General features: G+C 37.3%; 1 protein-coding gene across 1 annotated transcript; it reads right to left on the bottom strand.

Annotated features, from left to right (window-relative positions):
• Positions 1-4,548: 4,548 nt before the first annotated feature.
• LOC119838466 (cholesterol 7-desaturase nvd-like) lies at positions 4,549-15,955 on the bottom strand. The gene is made up of 8 exons (XM_038364412.1): positions 15,950-15,955; positions 14,437-14,626; positions 10,776-10,961; positions 9,747-9,916; positions 8,020-8,125; positions 7,433-7,557; positions 6,690-6,860; positions 4,549-4,713 (listed from the first exon to the last, which is right to left on the bottom strand). Exons 1-8 carry the CDS (start codon positions 15,953-15,955, stop codon positions 4,549-4,551), a joined length of 1,119 nt encoding a protein of 372 aa, XP_038220340.1.
• Positions 15,956-17,684: the final 1,729 nt, after the last annotated feature.

The following is a 17,684-nucleotide window of genomic DNA, read 5'->3' as shown; positions in this document are numbered from 1 at the left end:
TTAGTAATACAAGCAAAATCTTTGGTAAAAAATGGTTCAAAAATGGTTTCAACATAAAGTGCTATGTTATCTGTGGTACAAACGAAAATTTAAACAAAAAGAACGGGAAAAATGAAAACTACTGAGTTACATGTTTACTATTTGTTAGTATTGATATAAAAATTAAAAAAATGACGGTTTTATTTTAATTCATCTGTATTTTTATACTGACATCTCCGTGAGTATTCAGCCAATTGACGTGATTATTTGAGTGTTAAATAGGATTTTGTCATTTGGTCACATTTTAGAATGAGGGAAGTACGCCAGAGATGTTGGTGTCCTTTTTGTAGAAAAGAATTATGTATTTATTCTTAAAATAATTATTAGCCGTTCACCCGTGTGACTTATATATCCTACGTCACTCATGGACGATGCAACTGTATAATGGTGAAAGAGTTTTTGAAATCGGTCGAGTACTTTGTGTGAAAACATTACAAACATATATCTTTATATAATATATAAATTCCATGTCACTTTGTTTTTCTGCGATGGAATATTAGACCACTCAAACTACTCTTAAAATTTGCACGCCATGTGCAGTTTCATTCAACTTAAAATCTGCTAATATATAAGTATTAAAAGATAGTTTAATATATTATTTCTATTACGATAAATGACTACCCGGGTATAGCAGGGGCGTGCAGCTAGTACAAATAGTATATCATTACTAAATTAATATTAAATTTTTACAAGATATCGACGGGAAAGTTGTAGAAACCGAGAAAGTGTACAAGGACGAAGACCTAATTGCGATTGTCGAAGACGCTATGAAATCGGCTGATAAAAATAAAGATGGCTATATAGATTATTTGGAATTCAGAACGCATACTATATAAATAAATGTATTGATTGTTTTCTTGAGTGTTTTATTGATTTTCCTTTCCAATATTTTTAAAAGACCGTGTAGCTACCGAGTAAAAGCTTTATAAGTGATATAGAATAGTCGGCCATCTGGAATTTGAAATTTGACATTGGGTATTTTTATTCGTCAAGACTTTGATGTCCCACTAGCTGTGACCCGCGGTTGTAACCGCGTAAGTCCGTATCCCGTAGGAATATCGGTATAAAAAGTGCCTATGTGTTATTTCAGTTGTCCAGCTATCTACGAAGCAAAATAGTATTATTATTCACCAATAGATGTCAGGAAAAAAAACACGAATAAAACACGAATATGACATTTTCTAAAAAGGATTCCTAGCTAGATCGATTTATCGCCCCCGAAACCCCCTGTATGCTAAATTTCATGAAAATCGTTGGAGTCGATTCCGAGATTCCAATTATATATATATACAAGAATTGCTCGTTTAAAGATATAAGATATTATATACAGAGTTGTATTATATATAGCGGCCGCTATTTTCAACCGATTTTCATTTGAAAAAAATCATCCAAATCGGTCCATTCGTTTGAGACAAACATACAGATATGGACTCGAAGAACACTTTATTTTGGATTTGGGTTAAAAACAAAAATATGTTTCAGTGTTTGTAGGTAAGTTCCACTGCATCGATAAATGATGATTTAGTGATTGATGACGTGATTTTCAACACAGACTATAAATTATAATTAGAACTAGGCTATATTGTTTATATATTTAAAAATAATAGTGAAAAACGATGTTTTTCTTTTTTTATGCCATCGTCGGCAATGGAGCTAGTGATTCAATGCAACGGTAAGCGCAACCGCCCATGAACATTTGCAAAGGCGTAAGGTCGGAAAAATATGTCTCGGTCTGGCAGGACACGGAAGCCTGATCACCTAATTGTCCATAAAGAAAATCGATCAGTGAAACAGATGTATATCATCTGCCCCATACCCCAGGGATACGGGACTTCACTTTTAATATTTTTACTAAGACCATATTATAAGTTCAAATGTTCTCATGAACGCAGCTATATGCCATGAATTCTTTATATTTTTCAAATAATTAAAATAAGCATTTAAACACTAAGCTAACACTTGTTCTAGATCATGAAGGAAGGGAAATAGTCACCACAGCGATATACAAAGATGAAGAACTGGTGAACATGGTGGAAGATGCCATGAAACAAACAGACAGAAATAATGATGGTTACATAGATTATGCAGAATATCGGGCTGTTGGTACGGTTTAGATTAGAAATGGACATTAGATGATGTATTTATTGTACAAAAGAGGCATTGGAATCACTGTCACAGAGGGTTTATAGCGTATTTAAAATCTTGACCAACGCCAGTGTTACTGTTAGTTACACGTCTATCAGTCTACAAAATCATTGCAAATTAATATTGAATATTGCCTGACAACATCTGTGGGCCAGAATTTCTTCCAGATGCTTAAAAACTCCCAAAAAATATAGTAAATTTTATTAAATATGTATGTTTGGTTTTTATGTGATATGTTATTTATGGGGCTGTTGTAAATAGAAGGCCCATACCCTTTTCCTTACCCTGCCCAGGCCCATCCCTTTCCTTTGAAGTCGGCAATTCATTTGTAGAGGCATAAGATCTGCATCGACCTTACGCCTCTCCAAATGTTCATGGGCGGTGGTAGCGCTTACCGTCAGGCGACCCACCAGCTCCATTGCCGACGGTGACATTAAAATAAAGAATAAAGTAGGTATTGTGTGATAATTATTATGTATGACGGAGCTCCCTCAAAAATCGGTTTAATTGTTAAGTTTCTTAATTAAAAATTTGACCACATACAGCAGAATGTATGTAGAGATTTCTCATTTCGTTAAAGTAAATGTTGTCTTTATTCGTCTCTTTTAAACCGACTTCAAAAACGGGAGGTTCTCAATTGGACCGATTTTAATTTTATTTTGTATAATCAAAAGTACATGTCATGCGGTCCCATTTCAATTTGGTCTTGTTCTGACACTTTGTATATATTCGGTTTATTTTTTTAACAATAATTATTTGTAACTTCGTGTCATTGTCCTTTATCAATAGAAACTTAAAACATTAAATGAAAACACAAGTCAAATAATAAACTGTTTATTCGCTTACACATTTAATATAACATATAAATAAAAAATACCATAACTTACCAATACCATAACTTATTTACATATTTGATATTCTAATTCAATATATTATGGCCGTAATCATTAAAACAGTAATCTTAATTTTTTTATTGCTAATAACTATCTGCGCCTCGCGGTTTTACCCGCGTAAGTCTGTATCCCGTAGGAATATCGGGATAAAAAGTTGCCCATGTGTAATTCCCGTTGTCAAGCTATCAACGTACCAAACTTCATTGCTATCGGTTCAGTTGCTTTTGTTTGTGTTAGTAACAGACATACACATACATCCACCCTCACAAACTTTCGCATTTATGATATTAGTAGGATATTTATCTTAATATCATTCAATTCTCCTTCTCATTTGTTCTTTTTACCAAATAACTCGTCAATATGGTAGTCGAGGACGCTTCGGCACGAATTGGGCCAGCTCGCACCGGGGAAGTACCACACCCCCACAGAAACTTGTGAAATAGTAGCATGCCACTGTATTTTTTACGGTTGGGGGGGGAGCCGGAGGTCAGTTTCCTTTTCCACACCCTTCCCAATCCTCTCTTTCCTGTCGTCAATCCTTTCCTTATCCCTTAGCCCATAAAATCGGGCAGCGAAACTAAGAGGCACTAACTATGCGAATGTTCATGGGCGGTAGTGATCGCTTATCATCTGGCGAACCACCAGCTCAATTGCTTGCTATAACAAATAATAATGATGACTAACTGAACGTCTGGGACGTCAGGTAAGCCGCTTGTACCGCTGTGCGTCCTTAAATAATAAAAGTAGTAGTACTATATAATAACTATACTTAATATGGTTTCAAATAAATACATATCGTGAAATTTTCTTGTGATTTTATTATGCTATCCTCCTATACCTCCTATACTATACTATATACTTCCTTCCTCCTTTCAACTCCTCCACTGGATACTATAGCGATCGAAACCATTTGAGAACTCACATACGTCAACGGGAACACAATATATGTATGTGTATCTAGTATATGTATTTAAGATAATACTCCGATATAGATACGCGCAAAACTGAAAAAATTGTACTAGCGGTTCGCCCCGGCTTCGCCTGTGGTACATATATAGCTTCCTCAATTAATAGGCTATCTAACACTGAAAGATTTTTTCAAATGGGACCAGTAGTTCCTGAGATTAGTGCGTTCAAACAAACAAACTATTCAGCTTTATAATATTAGTATAGATGGACTAAGAAGCAAACAGGGGCAGCTCCCCAAACGTAACCGATATCGTCACGATAAAGTAAACTTATAGATAGATTGGATCAATCACCAGTCACATCCGAAACGGTCTGAACTTTGAACTCCCGGAACCTTTCGAACTGTCTCCCCGCCGTTGTCACGATAAATTGGAAATATTTTATAGACAGAGTCAATCGTGGATTTGACGACAAACAGACAGACACGCGAGTTGGTTTATACGGCGTTCACAGTGCGACGGCGGGACGTATCCCGCGTTGCCATGGCAACCGACAAACAGCGTCACCAGTCGAGCGGGCGCGCCGTCGCGTCGCGCATGGAGACGCTGGCGGCGCTGTAGAACTGCGCGAACCAGTCGCGGAAGGCGCGGATCGACTTGTCCGCCTTCACGTAGGGCGGCGCGCTCACGTGCTTCTTGTTGTTCCATATCACCACGTCGCGCTCGAACTGGTGGATATATATGTAGAAGTTATTTGTTTCATACCTCTTTAAATTTCAGAAAGATCCAATCGGCTGTTTTTGTGTGAAAGAATAACAAATCTATGTATATAAAAGAAAGTGGTGTTAGTTGCACTGTTTATAGCTCAAGAACGGATTAATCGATATGCCTGAAAATTTGTTCAGAGGTAGCTGAGAACCGGGGGAGGGACATAGACATATTTATATAAAAAACTTTTTTAACCCGGAAATCCCACGGGAACGGGAACATGCGAGGAAAACCCCGGGCTTATCTTTCCTGCGACTACGCGAGCGAAAAGCTAGTATGCTCATAAACTAAATACATGTTTTGGCTGATGGTAGGATTGGGTTGTCGCAAACTTTTGTAATGTATCTGACTAACCTTTCTTATATATAAAAATCAATTGCTGTTCGTTAGTCTCGCTAAAACTCGAGAACAGCTGAACGGATTTATCTTATTTTGGTCTTGATATGTCCGTGGATGATTAGGGAAGGTTTTAAAGGTGAGAACGATAAGGAAAATGTGTCGAAACAATATTCTATGACGTTGCGAAGTTCGCCGGGACAGCTAATTTGAAATATAAAAATATCATCAAAATAAACGAGACCATTATAATTTTTCATAGAAGGCAGAAAACACTTAGCTACTTCCCTCATATAAATTCAATTTTAAGTTTTGTACAATTCTCGAATGGGAAAATTTTATAGAAAAGAGAAACATTGATGCGTGTTTGAATCCCGCTTCGTGATTAAATTATTCTATTCCTTACGAAATCCTACTCTCTTTTTTGAACCTGTTAAAAATTAACACTATAATATATAACTAGCTGTGACCCGCGGTTGAAACCGCGTAGTCCGTATCCCGTAGGAATATCGGTATAAAAAGTGCCTATGTGTTATTTCAGTTGTCCAGCTATCTACGAAGCAAAATAGTATTATTATTCACCAATAGATGTCAGGAAAAAAAAACACGAATAAAACACGAATATGACATTTTCTAAAAAAAATTCCTAGCTAGATCGATTTATTGCCCCCGAAACCCCCCATATACTAAATTTCATGAGAATCGTTGGAGCCGATTCCGAGATTCCAATTATATATATATATATATATATATATATATATATATATACAAGAATTGCTTGTTTAAAGATATAAGATAAGGTATAACTAGCATATCCCGCCACGCATTGCTGTGGCTGAGTAATAATTAAAAACATCAATGAATCGAAATAAAAACTATCGTATACCTTAAGTTGAACCAAATTACACGTAAATTCCATAAAAATCGGTTGAGTTGGTGAAGAGGTCATTGGGAACATGCATCAAGACACTGGATTTTTATATATTAAAGATATATTCATTTAATCGAGCTACTATAATTCATTTTGTTAGTAACAATATGCTTAAATATCCTATTTTACACCATTGATGCAAATAATTTAAAGCAATGGGTTACATATTGACAATCTTATCGCAATACAATGTAAAATTGTATTCTGAATGAATTGCTGTGATGGCTCAGTGGTGAGAACCTCGCGCTTCAAAATCGATAAGTCGGGGTTCGAAACCGGGGCGAGCGTGTAGGAAATAAATTGATTTTTCAATTAATCTGCACATGTGAATAACATCACCACTGCTTAAAACGGTGAAGGAAAACATCGTGAGGTAACCGACATGTCCAAGACTCAAAAGTTCGACGACATGTGACATCTGCCAACCCGCACTTGGCCAGTGTGGTGGATTATGGCCTGAACCCCTCATAGGAAGCCTGTGTAACAGCAGTGCGAACATGTATAGACTGATGATGATGATGATGATGATGATTCGGACTTCGCACCCGGCACACCAGGACTATTCATCTCTTACGGATTGTACTGAAAAAACAGTTAACACGTGCTTCTGCAAACATCCCTGAAGCGTTACAGAAACGACGCAGCCCCAATATATCCTATGAAACATACCTGTAAAGCTTCAACCAGTGCTACAGGACTGACCAGAATGGCATTCCAGGTCGGCGAATAAACTCTATGGACCACTCTTTGTAGCATTGGCCCCAGAGGTGTGACAGTTTGTACCACAACCATGGGGCCAATTATCGAATTGAAGGTCAAACGCACATGGGCTGGTCCAATCTGAAAATATAAGTACAATTATTTTAACCAGACCCTCGCCCCGGATCCGCCTGGATATCAAGATTCCCTCCTCCGCACATGTTCATGGGCGGTGGTAGCGCTTACCATCAGGCGACCCACCAGCTCCATTGCCGTTTAGGTCACAAAAATATCATCCTACTAGTAATATTATAAATGCGATGCGAGTTTGTAAGGATGTGTGTGTGTTTGTTGCTCTTTCACGCAAAAACTAATGAACCGATTGCAATGAAATTTGGTACGTAGACAGCTGGACAACTGGAATAACATATAGGCAACTTTTTATCCCGATATTCCTACGGGATACGGACTAACGCGGGTGAAACCGCGGCGCGCAGTATTACATATTTAAACATATATTATAAATATATAATAAACACATTCACTGCTAGCTTTTGCCCGCATTAATTCGGAATAGTTTAATAGATGTTATTATACATAAAGACCTAGAATCACTCTATTTTATATCCGTTGGGTAGTTTTAAAGATTTAAGCATACATAGGGACATAGGGACAGAGAAAGCGATGTTTATACTGTGTTTATATTAACATACCTGATCTACAGAAACATTCAAAGGAAATATATTGAGTTTCATCACAAAGAATTTCTGCTCGATGAATAGTTGTGCGATGTGCCATTCCTCTGATCTGGACCAGTGACTCTTCCAAGAGTGGTAGCCTGGTAAGAGAAAGAGACATTCATGGTAGAGTAAGAGAGCGATGGAAAAGTTATATTTATAAGATAAGTGTATTCCTTTAGAAAAAGTGAAGTCCCGTGTCCCCTAGTGGGGTATGGGGCAGATGATATACATCTGTTTCACTGATCGATTTTCTTTATGGACAAGTAGGTGATCAGCCTTCTGTGTCCTGCCAGAACGAGACATTTTTTTGGCGTCCCCACCGGTAATCGAACCCAGGCCGGGGCGAGCGCGCAGGAAATAAATTGATTTTTCAATTTATCTGCACATGTGGATAACATCACCACTGCTTAAAACGGTGAAGGAAAACATCATGAGGAAACAAAAGTTCGACGACATGTGACATCTGCCAACCCGCCATTATGGCCTGAACCCTCATAGGAGGTCTGTGTCCCAGCAGTGGGAACATATAAGGGCTGATGATGATGATGAAAAATTCTTACCCACAAATTTATTCAACATCGGATATCTCTTGCCCAAGTCGGTCATAAACGATAATCCATGCACTGTGTGAAGATGAGAGGCGTCTGCTGCATTCTCTGGTATGTCCTGTATGGACAATCAAACTCAAACTATTGTATTTTCGTGTGTTTGATTTTACGCGAGTATTATACATTTAGAAATTAAAGACTTTTTAACGGATTTTGACTGTGAGACTGAATCCTCTCCCCGTAACCACACTCGCTGTCAAGTGTTCGAAACGTCGGGTTAATAATATAATGAATATAATCGCGTTTTAAATCCGTTAAAAATTCCTTAATTTTTCCAACTATTGTTTTAGATATAAGCAACCTTGTGCAGGGTCATGTAAACGGTCATTATTCCATATATTTCAATTGTACGTCATATGGTAGATCTCAGTGGAACCTTCATATAATGTAACACCTATCCTATGGCCTGTGAATGACAATAAATCGTTTAAAATTGTAATTTTGAATTTATACAATTACTAGCTGCGCCCCGCGGTTTCATCCACGTAAGTCCATATCCCGTAGGAATATCGGGATAAAAAGTTACCTATGTGTTATTGTAGTTGTCCAGCTATCTATGTACCAAATTTCATTGCAATCGGTTCAGTAGTTTTTGCGTGAAGGAGTAACAAATATTCACACATCCTTACACAAACTTTCGCATTTATAATATAAAGAGGATAGGATAGGATTAGTAAGAGTAGGATTAGGTTTAAAGAAACATTTTTAAATCTGTTTGGAATAAAGTTTGTTTCAGTTTTGTACCAGGATAAATTAGGATAAGATGGGAAGTATCAATACTGTTAAATGTATTAAAATGTAATGTAATTTTAATTAATGTTGCCAGCACATCACATAAATTTTTAAGTTGAGAATAAAACACAACCCTGGTTCGAAATGTAGATATGTGAAATGAGATAATACCTTCACCGTACGCAGTGCTGTTATATTAGCGATTTCGTAATTAAATCTAGCACTTTTTAGCGCTAGAATTCTAGCTAGAGTTACACTAATATTATAAATCTGAAAGTTTGTTTGTATGTTTGTCCGTCAATCACGCTGAAACTACTTAATGCATATTGATGAAATTTGGTATACCATCATAGTATGAGTTAACTAGGGTGATAGGATACTTTTTATCTCGATTAAATAGTTCCGTATAACACAATATCCGGGATAAAACACTGTGGGAGTCGAGCACGCTTCGGCACGAATTGAGCCAGCTCGCATCGAGGAAGTACCACACCCCCGCAGAAAACCGGCGTGAAGTAATGGCATGCTATTGTGTTTCGTACGGTGAGTGGGGGAACCGGAGGCCCATATCCTTTTCCTTACCCTTCCCAGTCCTTACCTTTATTCCTCCCATCAAACCTTTCCTAATCCCTTCCCAATTAAAGTTGGCAATTCATTTGTTGAGGCGAAAGGTCTCCAATTGACCTCACGCATCTCCAAATGTTCACGGGCGGTGGTAGCGCTTACCATCAGGCGACCCACCAGCTCCATTGCCGACTATGACAAAAAAAAACAGGAAATTGATATCCGGGCGGAGACGGGACGAGAGTCTAGTATTTCATATAATTCTTAGTTATATCTGATTGTGGATAAAATGATTTTTTTATTATGCTTTTATTATTATAAATAGGTTTTCTTATTCCCCAGTGCCTGGTATATTCAAATATAATATTATACACTTCACTCACCCGTATATGTGTGCTGACAACAAACTCGTTCCTGCCTCTATACCCCCAGGCGTCTATGCCCGGTATCGGGGGCACGGTCCACAGCGGGGCTCGCCCCTCCGCATCGTACCACACCCACACAGCACCATCCACTTCCATTGTATGCCAGGTCTTAAGGGACACTTTGGGTACTGAAATGTTCATCGTTCGGTTTGGAGGTTTGTATATACATACGTACAAAATTTTCTCACCATAAAAGAATATCTTACAAGAAACTGTAATTGCACTTTTAAAATTTATTATTGAAATAAGTATTTGTACTAATAAAATAAGTATAAAAATACTGAGAGTTTTGACATAACTTATTGTAAAGTATAAAATGGGGCTTGAAGCACCCGTTTCCTTTGTGTCACCCTTTCCAATCTGTTCATTATTTCCAATCCTTTCCGTATCCGTTTCCCTTAAAAGCGGGCAGCGCATGCGCATTCAATGCGAATGTTCATGGGCGGTGGTGAAAACTTACCATAGGCCGAAGCGCGAGCTCAGTTGCCCGCTTATAGTATTAAATAATAAATGGTTAAGAAATTAATAACATAGTATTTTCTTGTGTTTGATTTTACACGAGTATTATGTATTTAGAAATACCGAAAGAGTAGAAGAAATTCGATTACTGTGGCGGGATCACGGGTGGCCGAGAGGCTAGGCGTTGCTACGGCTAGGCAAGAAACGCGGGTTCGAATCCCGCCCCGTGATCGAATTTTTTCTATTCTTTCAAAAAAGTTCCCATTTATAAAAGCATTTCAATGCTATAAAACTAAAAATTAAATTTAAATACACACAGTTTTATGTTCACATCGAAGTTTTTCATTTCAGTTCTATGAGTTTTCAACCAATGTGCGTGGTTCTTTTTGTGTCTGATAAGAAACTGTTGTCATTTAGTCCCATTTTAGAATCTGGAGTGGTCCCTCCCTCCCAAGGAGGTTGGTGACCTCTCTTGTTAAAAAGATTGAAACAATATATCGTTAAATAGTTCAGTTAATATATGCTTACTCGTTTTTGTATCAGGTATATATGTACATTCTCCATTCTCCCCGAACCGCCACATATGGAAGGGGCATTCTATACAGTTGCCCCTGACTGCCCCACCGGCCCCGAAGTTGGCCCCTAAGTGGGGGCAGTACGCGTCCACCACCCTAGCAGCACCGTCCTCTCCCCGATATATGCAGAAATTTTGCCCTGTACGCAAAGGGAAAAAGAAGTAAGGAAGGAAGTAAAGCTTTGCTCTGAAAAGAACTAGCCAAAGACCGTGGGTTCACGCGCGTTGCGTCAATAAGATAGTCTATGTTCGAAGCCACAATATAATTTATGTCTATACAAAACCCCATATAACACCAATCAGCTGTTTCGTGAAAGAGTAGTAAGAGATTTTAAGTTAAAACAACATAATCTCTATGCATATAAAACGTTAGTTACGATAGTCCTCCGAAACGGCTGGACCCATATTTATATAATTTTGTGTGCATATTAGAAAGGTCTTGGACTATATCACAGATAATATAACGGCTCAACACTAATTTACAAATTGGGGAGCATAACCACTGAAATTGATTCGACCCCTTTTACGCTATAATATTTTTTTTTTTTTTTTTTATGTTACAGTCGGCAATGGAGCTGGTGGGACGCCTGATGGTAAGCGTTACCACCGCCCATGAACATTTGTAGAGGCGTAAAATCGATTACAGACCTTACGACTGAACAAATGGATTGCCGACTTTAAATTGGGAAGGGATTAAGAAAGGATTGGCGAGAGGAATAAAGGAAAGGACTGGGAAGGGGAAGGAAAAGGATATGGGCCTCCGGCTCCCCCACTCACCGAACGAAACACAGCAGAATGCTATTTCACGCCGGTCTTCTGTGGGGGTGTGGTACTTCCCCGGTGCGAGCTGGCCCAATTCGTGCCGAAGCGTGCTCGACTCCCACATAAAATAATCTGGTGGTTTACTTTTTCGTTTGTTCACGGGCGGTAGTGATCGCTTACTATCAGGTGAAACAACTTAGCTACTCGACATAAAAAAGGTCATAATCTATTCAAATATCATAAAGCTGAAAAGTTTGTTTGAACGCACTAATCTCAGGAACTACAGGTCCGATTTGATAAATTCGTTCAGTGATAGACAGCCCATTTATTGAGGAAGGCTATAGGCTATAAATATATGCACCACGGGCGGAGCGCCAGTAACAGTATAAATTCGGACACCAAACTGAAGCTGCCGCTTAATTTCTCTAGTTAAATAAAACCGGGGCGGGCAGCTAGTTAAAAAAAAAACTTGGAAAAACACGCTCCGTCTACGCAACATTAATTTTTAGTACCACACGTCATAACATCGCCTTAAATACATGAAATAAACAAAATTATAATGAGAAAACAACATTAATAAGCATACATTTTGTACGGATTACACGGCCAATTAAACACGGGTTGTTTTTTATTAAAATTTTATTGCCGTGTGTCGTATGGGAAATGGCTGGGTTATACGAGAATTAGGGTTGGCAGCGATTACTTTTTAATTTGTTAGGCCAACCCTTTTATATTAGTACTAGCTGCACCCGGCAAACGCTGTTCTGCCTTACTCTTATCGTTTAGTGGTATGAAAAATAGATGTTAGCCGATTCTCAGACCTACCCAATATGCTTACCAAATTTCAGAGGAATCGGTCAAGCCGTTTCGGAGGAGTATAGAGACTAACATTGTGACACGAGAATTTATATAAAAGATATACTACATAATTATTTTTATTAATGAACAAAATAAGGGAGGCATTAGATAACTAAAAAAAAGGAGCATTGAAATTGGAACCGAAAACAACCTTCTCCGTTTATGAAGTCGGTTGAAAACAAAAACCTCAGTCGCGTTTAACGTATTGTATTATAATTTACATACATAGTTAATAAATTACATGGCCGAAAATTATAACTGACTGACATTCCAAAACGATGGAGTCATATGTTCTTTTTAGAATTTTTCTTCATCAGTACATTATTATTATTTTTATTATACATACATACATAATTAAATTTTCATAAATACACAAAACTACATTTACAATATATATGTTACATTCAAAACACATTGCTCGTTAAAAGTGATCAAACACTCTTTTGTCATGAGAAATTTTGAACGAATAGATAAATTTTTTCACGAAGCGGGCTTCGAACGCGTTTTTGCCAAATCACAGCAACGCCTAGCCTCTCGGCCACCCGTGCTCCCGCCACAGTCATCGAATCTCTTCTACTCTTTCGGATTTATGTGCCTAAGGGGCACCTATTTCTCATTTATAAAGCACTAGCTGCGCCCTTATATAATTCATGGTGTTACATTGAATTATTACGTTATTTACCGGATACGGAAAACAGTTTCGACATTACACTAGTCGCCAATCTCTACTGTTAATCTTCACAATATTGTATAATCTATTCTAATATTATAGAGCTGAAGAATTTTTTGTTTGTTTATTTGAACTAATTTCAAGAACTGCTGGTCCGATTTGTTTCGACTTTCAGTGTTAGATAGCCTATTTATTGAGGAAAGCCATAGACTAATATGTACCACGGGCGAAGCCGGTACGGACTGCGAGTATTCTATAAAGTATATCTCATTATGAATCTTATTCAATGTTTTCTAAGCGATTCAACTATGAATAGGACCATCAATGACCCTGCTGTGCCAATTTCGAGTAAAAAGTCATTTGAAAACATTCAAATAAGATTCAGGCCATAATCAACCACGCTGGCCAAGTGCGGGTTGGCAGATGTCACTTGTCGTCGAACTTTTGATTCTTGGACATGCCGGTTTCCTTACGATGTTTTCCTTCACCATTTAAGCAGTGGTGATGTAATGTGAAGATGAATTGAAAAATCAATTTATTTCCTGCACGCTCGCCCGGTCTCGAACCTCGACTTATCGACTTTTAAGTCCGAGTTTCTCACCACTGAGCCACAACTGCTTTATGCAGTTTATTTTCTGACCTATAATAATAACCTATAGTCGGTACTATAGCAACCTAATTAGGTATATGTTTAATGCCCGAGACTTTGAAAAATTTTCCTTATAATGGACCATATGTACAATACTAAAATGTATTGATACATGACTTTTTTTTTTTTATGTCATAGCAGGCAACTGAGCTGGTGGCTCGCCTGATGGTAAACGATCACCACCGCCCATTTAGTGGGTAAGGGAAAAGGATCGGATTCATGACAGGAAAGAAGGAATGGACTGGGACGGTTGAGGAAAAGGAAATAGGCCACCGGCTCCCCCACTCACCGTACGAAACACAGTGGCATGCCACTATTTCACGCCGGTTTTCTGTGGGGGTGTGGTACTTCCCCGGTGCGAGCTGGCCCAATTCGTGCCGAAGCGTGCTCGACTCCCACAATAACTGAATGAAGTTTAAAGATTCTGTTTGAAATAACTGATTATTATTAGTACTAGTATATATAAATAGACGCTCGTCCCGGCTCCACCCGCATATTAAGATTCCCGTTCTATCCCAAGGGAGCATTTAATCGGGATAAAATGTATCCTATCACCCAAGTCAGATCATGCCCTGTCTGTATACATCATCAAAATCCGTTCAGTAGTTTCAGCGTGATTGACGGACAAACATACAAACAAACTTTCACATTTATATTACTGTGATAGTATATATACCTAGTGCGTCTATAGAGGCTACTCCGCCGATTTTCAAGTCCACGCTTTCAGCCAACGCATACCATCCATTCGGGTAAGGAGGGGGGATCTTCTCCCCCAGGGGGCGGTTTCTTTGTGACCACTTTATATGTAGACTCCTGTCCGCTCCCTTCGCGTGGGGGATGTGATCGAAACCGATTGAAGAATACTCCTGCAATTAAAATTGTATTTACACACCAATATAATATTATATATTTGTTTTTTTTTATGATTTATTTGTTGAAATGTTTTTTTCTTTCTTTCTTACAATTAAACAATTATATTTGGAAATTCTAATTATTCTTATATACATAAATTCAACCTTTTGTATCGGTTGATTTTCATTATTAAACAAGCATTATTGTAGTGTTCGAAACGTCGGGTTAATAATATAAAGAATAAATCGCGTTTAAAATCCGTTTAAATTTCTAAATTTATGTACATTTTCTTGCATTTTAATTTTCGCAAGCAGAAAGTCATACTAAAGAGGCTAGGCGTTGCAACGGTTAGGCAAAAAACGCGGGTTCGAATCCCACCCCGTGATCGAATTTTTTCTATTCTTTAAAAAAAAAAAAAATCCCATTTATAAAAAGCATTTCAATGCTATAAAACTAAAAATTAAAGTCATACTAAATAAACAATAATTAAAAAGCGATTTTAATGAATTGCGTGATGTTTTTTTTTCTTTATTTTTTCTATTCTATTTATTTTTACCACATTAGAGTAAAAAAAAAATAACTTTAGGCGCCAAAGGTCTTACACTATAAGTTACTTTTAGCTATTACTAGCTTTAATCGTTAGCGTTTAATCGGAGTAGTTTTTAGATGTTGTTATATGTCATGCCAGTTTCACATCTTGTTCATAGAGAAAAACTAATAACTGACAACTGACAGATAAACTAAACAGAAATCAATAAGATATAAAACAATCTATAGACTCTAGAAATAAGAAATTTTCTGAGAACCAGCGCTGTGGTTTAGCGCGATTTTACTACTTTTTTTTATTTCAAAAATTTGTAACGGTTTTGGCCCATTTTAAATGGACAGATTTAACTTTGTACACTTATCAAAGATCGGTGAAAATATAATAATTTCATGAGTTTATCTTATTATCCTGAAAAACTTGCCAGGACTTAATAAATTCATTCATTCACAGGATTAAATAATTTCCTTACGTATACTCTGTATAAGAGCAAGTGAGACAGTTGATTCTATCATTTATGCGGGTTTTTATTTATTTATCTATTTAATTTGGCACGACAAGCGGAAAAAAGTTATAAATGCTTGAGTTTTAGTTTAAATGCATCAGGAATTTAAAAATTACATATCATCAAGAATTGGTTGTATACTTCGCTATTTTAAAAGTGCGCCTTAACGAGACGGTAGTTATTTTGTCCTTTTGTTATTTCTCCAGCTTATTATTAACATTTAGCGCCTTTTTAATTTTTCCCGTGTCTACGGGGCGCCAAACTTATTGTGCAGTCGTTACCTCTAACCTCCATAGCATATACAAATAGATGGCACATATAATATAATGCTATACTACTATATACATAGAGTCTACTCACCCTTATTATGTTAGAAGGCTTCCAATACGCCCGAAAGAAACCGAAAATCAACACCATCAATAGCACAGATAAAACAATAAAATAAAAATAAAGTTTAATTTTTCCAGCGACTGTATGTGTCACAAACCACAGCGATTGAAAAAAGAATAAAAACATTTCGTTCGTAGTCCAATTTTGAATGACACATTCGTTTTCCCGCCAATATGCTTGTTCAAAGTTTGGGGACTCCATTTTGACATTGAATTATTTACTTCTTCAATATGTATATACTTATAATGTATGTAACTTTTTAATAACACATAGATGGAAATAGTAAAACAAATTATTACACGTAGCATAAATAAGTAATCCCCCCCTCATCTAAGATAATGTATACTACGGTGCTTAATTTCAATTGTCTGTTGCTTTAATAAGAGTTTTATTTACAGATGAAGTGTAATCGGGGTTCCTTAGTGAAAATTTACCTAAATTTATAATTACATCTATAAAAACATTTATTCTTATACTATTTTAGTTCCCTTTTTTTGTTTGCCTTGGGGGCGTCCATAAATTACGTCAGGTGTTTAAGGGGAGGAGGGGGTCAAAAATTCTGAAAAATGTCTCACGTAATTTACTTAGATTAAATGAAGTTATAATTTTTGGAAACAGTAAGAAATATAACATAACTGAATGAATGCGTTATCCAATATAAACCATTATTTCAAGTGGTGTGTGCGGTTTTTCAGAAATGTAACTCAAATGTCATGTTTTAGTATGATGTAGTCGAGCACGCGTTCTAACGAATTGGGCCAACTCACACCGGTGAAGCACCACACTCCCACGGAAGACCGACGCGAAATAACATACTACTGTGTTTCATTCGGTGAGTGAAGGAGCTGGAGGCCAATATCCTTTTCCTTCCCATTCTCAGTTCTTTCCTTTATTCATGTCGTCTATCCTTTCTTAAACACTTTCCAGTTTGAAGTCGGCAATCCATTTGTAGAGGCGTAAAGTCGACCTTAAGCCTCTCCAAATGTTCATGGGCGGTGGTAGCGCTTACCAACAGGCGAACCACCAGCATATTTGACCGCTGTGACTTAGAAACATAAAATGAAAATAATAATTCATTATTCCCGGATTGTCCACGAATATATTATAGCTTAAATTGGTAATGGTAGAGACGTATATATGTATCTTTATGATAGTTTTTCTTATTGTTCCATTAGATTTCAGTTAAATCCTAACAAAAAAGCAAACTATTAAATCTTCCCTCTTTAGATACGTAGTGGTAAAAATTAATGGTTAATGTGGTTAAAAGTGAAGTCCCGTGTCCCCCACTGGGGTATGGGGCAGATGATATACATGTGTTTCACTAATCGATTTTCTTTATGGACAAGTAGGTGATCAGCCTTCTGTGTCCTGCCAGACTGAGACATTTTTTTTATTGTCCCCACCGGGAATCGAACCCAGGACCCCTCGTTTACCACTGTACCAAGGAGGCGGTCAAAGTTTTTTTAATGTGGTTAAATTGGTTAAAATTATAGTATCTACGGAACCAAAAATGTAGCAACTCACGCTTGGCCGATTTATGTCGAATCTGTTTATGTCAATTATGTTTACCTCATTGCAGCAGCAACTCATAAGGATGTGAGAAAAAAATTCATGAGTTTAAACCAACCAACCA

This window comes from Zerene cesonia, unplaced genomic scaffold (genome assembly GCF_012273895.1).
Source record: "Zerene cesonia ecotype Mississippi unplaced genomic scaffold, Zerene_cesonia_1.1 Zces_u003, whole genome shotgun sequence".
Lineage (NCBI taxonomy): Eukaryota > Metazoa > Arthropoda > Insecta > Lepidoptera > Pieridae > Zerene > Zerene cesonia.
The sequence above is the reverse complement of the archived record's forward strand: the minus strand, read 5'-3'. Positions and strand labels throughout refer to the sequence as shown.